Here is a 5,720-nt window from a genome sequence, read left to right on the forward strand (position 1 = left end):
GGCTTCTTATAATTAGCTGCTTTAAATGTACTACAGGAATTTAGTGGTCTGACGTGGTAATTTGTGATTGGTAGAAAATTTCATTCTCTACAACATGTTAGAAAGTGGAACACAAATTCTTTGTGGCAATTTTTGTGTTCCACAAATCATAACTTGCCATGGTTGATAATTCATTTTTATTTTCATTTTTAACTTTGGTTATTTTATAAGGAAAGTCAAATCAATACATAATAAATAGTGATTAATGGAGTATAAAATGAAACAATAAAAGTGGGATTGAAAATTTGAATTGCCCATATTAATTGTTAAAAAATGGTTGATGTTGAATCAAAAGAATTTGATCTTCGATGGTAAAATCTTAAAAAGGCTCGTCAAAGATAGCTAACTTTAAAGTCCATTAAAGATAGCTAACTTTTGTTGATAAATACGTTGATGTTGAGTATCTATTTGAGCCAAAATATGCCCAACTTGTTACTTCAATTTGTTCCTTAAAAGAGCAAAACACACACCAAAACATTTTTACCTAATTAAGGTAAACCTCACCAACCACACCTTTTATCCTCTTAATTTGGAAAAAAAAAAAAAAAAATTTAAGGTAGTTTCCAGTCAATCACTTCGCTGTAGAAAATGTGGACAACATTTCTCTTCTATAAATAGCCTTCTAAAAATGGTATAAATCATTTCTCAACCCTTCATCTTTCCTTGAACCCCAACAACAAAGAAAGCCTTGTAGTTATTAAATCTAACAAAAACCATGGTTTTCAAGGACTACACCTTTTTCTCATATGTCTTTTTAGCGACAGCTGTCATCCTCCTCACTGGCCACGCTAATGGTGCTGGCCTCTGCGACAATTCTCCTAATAAGGAAGTTTGTTATTCAATTGTCTATACTCGGACTAACCCTCATGATGCCGTGGTTGCAGCCTGTCACAAATTGGTTTCTGAGACCAAAGTTGCAAGGAAGGTGGCTCAAAGCCAACCCACTTCCACCGAAATTTACAATTGCATATCGAATTTTGATGGTTCCATTGGCTTCGCCAAAGCCGCCTTGAAATCCCTCAATGACGGTCAGCCCCTTTCCTCAAATGCCTACCTCATTGCCGCCCGGGCCAACTACAAGTTATGCGATGAAGGGTTCCAGAATTCTGGCAAAACCAATCCCATTGCCAAATCTACTAAGCACTTACAGGACATGGCTACCGTCGGTGCATATCTAGCAACTTTAAATAAATGAAAAAGAGAAGTTGAGAGAGAGAGAGAGAGAGACCGGTGTCCAGATCTGTGATGAGCAAAATATTTGTAACTATTTGTTGGTGCAAAGAATCAAAGCTCTCAATCTTCAATCTTTCTGATGTTGTAGTGCAAATAAGCCCTAGAAGTATTAGGGTGAAAATTTGAATTTTTTTTTCCCCTTTATTATTTGGTGAGATATTTGTTAAAATAACTATTGTTGATCTTAAGATGTTGAAAAAATGTCTGATTATTTTTTTTCTTGTTAATAATTAGCATTTTGTAAAAAATATTGATAAAAATTTTGTAACTTTAGCATTTTTCAAATATTAGCTGGGTAGGGGAGGCAAAATGATAAGCTTTCCTTAAAAAAATTTTAAATGGGCTAGGATAACTTCAATAAATAGACATCTACTAAATTTTTTTCCAAAACTTTTGGGGGTGCCAAGGCCCCCTTTAGTCTCAACATGGCTCCGCCACTGATACCTCTTACTAAAAATATTTTCTTGGATTGTCCATAAGAAACCTAATTATATACAAAATCTAATTAAATATAATTTGAATATATGGACATAAAAAATAAATAAAGACGCAAAGAACAACGAATGATACTAGTTTCGAGTGCGAATCAAGCCATTGAGAAAAGTATAGTTGTTGCTTTTACATAATTAGAATAAGAGCAGAGTATACAGTTGAGAAAAACTCATGATTTGTTGTGAAAATGTCACAAACATAACATTACTCCAAAAATAATTTTGGCCCCAAAACCTAATCCTTAAACCTTTAAATAAAAAAAAAAAAAACAAAAAAAAAACTTAAATAACAAAAAAAAAGAAGAAGAACCCAAATAACAAAAAATAAAAATAACCTCAGATAAAAAACAAATTATTAACCAAAAAGTCTATTAAAAAAATTAAAAATCCCTAATAATTTAAATTTGTAGCTAGTTCAACGCGTTACATAAAAATAATCTCTAATTTCATTTTTCCTGAATGATATCAAGATAAACACTGTGGTATTGCATTCTTCTTTTCAGTATTAGCAATTATATTCTCTTTGGTTTTGTAGCTAGCAATTTTGAATGCTCTTCTTACTAATTTGGCTCGCAATTGTAGCAAATCTCTCTCTCTCTCTCTCTCTCTCTAAAATGCAAATTGCACCTTCAAAGTTTAGCTGAGATTCATTTAAATCCTTTAACTTTACTTTCATTTAATTGAGTTATCTATTGTTAGGTTCTAAAGATTTAGAATTAATTATTTAAAATTATATTTTGTATGTGTTGGTGAACCGAGAATAAAACACGTCTAGTCTATGTGTTAGGCATTGCTCAAAGGTGTATGTTTCAAGCGCCAAATTTGAGCTGACTGCAAAAAAGATAGTCAGAATCTGTCAAACTCAATCGATCGAAAATTAGGTTCAACAAATCAAAAATCGCAGAAATTAGATTTCGTAAAATTTTTAAATAAAACCCAAGCCCGCAAAATTGTTTAGGGTTTCAATTTAACCTGTCCGCATATAAAAGGGAGACCCTAGCTACTTTTTGCTGTTATTTTGGAAGACTTATGTGTTACTCTTTGTGAGATCTGAGAGATATTGTACCTTCTAATACACAAGCACTTATCGAAGCGAGATCTACAATCAAGCATTGGTAGAGCCTAGTTGCTACTACAAACATCAACAAGTGAAGGTGATCTGAAACCTTTGAGTGGGATCTCAAAGTCACAAGCGTGGGTGCTTGTGTTGCAGTAAGTCCAAGAAGAGAAGAAGTCTATAATTCGAAGCTTGCACATAGTCGTGTCAATAAGTTACTACTTGAGGTAGCAATAGATTTAAGGTCAAATCTGATTGTAAAAGCTTCAATTTTCTTATAGTGGATTTGCTTTACCATGAGTATTACTAGATGAAATCCTCCTTAGGTTTTTACCTTGAAACGATTAGTTTCATCGATTTTCCTAGGTTAACATATCATGGTGTTATTTACTTTTTCGATGCAATGTATGATATAATTTATTGTTGTTTAACCTAGATTTGAATAACTAACCTAAGTAATCACTTGGCTAATATATTAGGTTAAACAATCTGGTTTAAGGGGTCTAAACAAACAAACAAGTGGTATCATAACAGGTTAGCTCTTGTTTTTAAGTTTCTATACCCTAAAGTTAATCCTTGACCCCTGCTGTCATGAAACACAGTCACTCTCTAGTGATCCCCCTTCACTTTGATGAGAATAACTATGCTTATTGGAAGGTTAGGATGAAAGCCTTCTTGAAATCTATTGATGAGAGAGTACGACTCTCTGTTGAAAACGGTTAGGAAAGACCAACCACTGCTGTTGGTGAATGAACAACTGCCCAAAAAGAAGCAACAAGCTTTAACAGTCTGGCTATGAATGTAATATTCAATGCTATTTCTGTGGAAGAATTTAAGAGGATCTCAAATGTGGAGATTGTTCACACTACATGGAATATCTTGCAAACAATGCAAAAAGGCACGATAGTAAAAATTAATAAACTACAGCATTTGACCTCTAGATTTGAAAGCATAAGAATGTCTGATGATGAATCTTTTGATGAATTCTATGCTAAGTTGAATGATATTGTCAATTCTGCTTTTAATTTGAGTGAAGTTTATGAGCAACCTAAAATTGTTAGGAAAATTCTTAAATCATTAATTAAGGACTTTAGACCAAAAGTGACTGCCATAAATGAAAATAAAGATGTGGACTCCATACTTGTAGATGAACTTGTAGTATCTCTTTAGTCCTATAAATCCGACTTATTGTTTGGTTAAAAAGAATTGACCCCTTGCAAATTAATTAATTACCCAAGTTAATTAATTAGATTCAATTACATGCAATTGCTTGGTAGCACAAACAAATCACCAAATAACTAAATGCAGCAGAAAATAAATTTAACACAGGTGATTTATTTACGAATGTGGAAAACCTCCAAGGTAAAACCCCACCGGGTGAATTTAAGGTCACCACTCCCAAGAATCCACTATTATTTATCACAAGCGGTTACAAGTATAAGGAATCTTACCAAACCTTGTGGTCTATCCTGAAATACCAACCTACAGTTAAACCCATACCCCAATACCCAATTGGACTTGCATTGTAGCGGCAATCTCTTCATTCAATGCACAAATCCTAGTACGTGACTAACCAATGATGCACGGATCCTAGTACGTGACTAACTCCACTAGCTTGAAGAAGATGTTGGCTACAAAGTTCTTCAATTCATCAATAATGAAGATCAGGAAGCTCCTTGGTCACAAAACCCTTGGCGTAAAGATGTAGTAGCTTTTTCAGAGAGAATGATGAATTAGGTCACTTTTTGCATATATTCTCTTTGTATGACGGCCTTTAAAATAAGCCTTATATATGTCTAGGGTTGTGAGAAAATAAACCTTACACATACATGTCAGCTAAGGCCGAAAATCAGATCTAGAAATTTTGATTTCATAAATCTCGACAGATTCAGTTTCTGTCAAGCTTCTATCGAGCTTCGTCCTTAAATCTCAATAGATATTTTTTCTGTCGAGGTATCTGTCGAGCTTTAATGAACAGCTCTTCTTCACTTATTTCTTGGTCAGATTTCATGGCTTCAATGCTTAACTTGAACACTTATTTCTTGAAGTACTAAACTCATCCTAAATCTACCCAATTACAAGTAAAGTGTGTTTTATCAAAGGATTAGTCAATTTACATAAAATATGTCCCTAACACTTACCAAAAACTAACAAATCCAAATCTATGACTTTAAAATCTGTTGATGATGTTGATGGTTGTGGATTTGATGATGAACTCTCATCTACTAAGATTGCTTATCTTGTCAAGAACTTTATAAATTTTATGAGAATTAATAATAGAAGGGCAAGAAATAGAAACAATGTTGATCCTAAGAATGTGAAGAAGAATGATACAACAAAAAATAACAATTTTGAAAAATCAAAAGACAAAGTTGTTCAATCTTCTAACAATTCTTTAGGACAACAATGTTTTGGTTGTAAGGGGTATGGTCATCTAAAATCTGAATGTCTCACTTTTTTGAGATCTAAAGGAAAAGCTATGGCTTTCACCCTCAGTGATGATGAAATTTCTGATCATGAGTCTGAAAGTGATGAAGAAGGAAACTTTATAGCTTTCACTGCTATTGCTAATGAGAACCCTTCTGATGGGGAACTCTCTGAAAATGCTGACTTGCAAGAGGCTTATAACAAGCTTTGCAAGGTTGCAGCAAAGGATGTCATAAGTGTTGATCTGGGGCTAAAAAAGATAAACACCCTTGAACAAGAGAAGAAAAACTTGTTGTTGAAACTGTTTGATGCAAATGAACTCTTAAATTCTATTAAGATTGAGAACATGTCTTTGATTGAGAAAGTTAAAATTTTAGAATTTGAATTATCTGTTGCTAGAGAATAACTGAATAGGTATTTTACATCTAAACTGGATAATATGCTAAATGTTCAAAAATTTGTTTCTAATAAGA

The 5,720-nt window shown here is 33.2% G+C and overlaps 1 protein-coding gene across 1 annotated transcript; it reads left to right on the top strand.

Annotated features, from left to right (window-relative positions):
- Positions 1–754: 754 nt before the first annotated feature.
- On the top strand, positions 755–1,234 carry LOC142616023 (uncharacterized). The gene has a single exon (XM_075788917.1). The coding sequence runs from the start codon at positions 755–757 to the stop codon at positions 1,232–1,234; it is 480 nt and encodes a 159-aa protein (XP_075645032.1).
- The last annotated feature ends 4,486 nt before the right edge of the window (positions 1,235–5,720 follow it).

Source organism: Castanea sativa, chromosome 11 (assembly GCF_040712315.1).
Source record: "Castanea sativa cultivar Marrone di Chiusa Pesio chromosome 11, ASM4071231v1".
Classification (NCBI taxonomy): domain Eukaryota; kingdom Viridiplantae; phylum Streptophyta; class Magnoliopsida; order Fagales; family Fagaceae; genus Castanea; species Castanea sativa.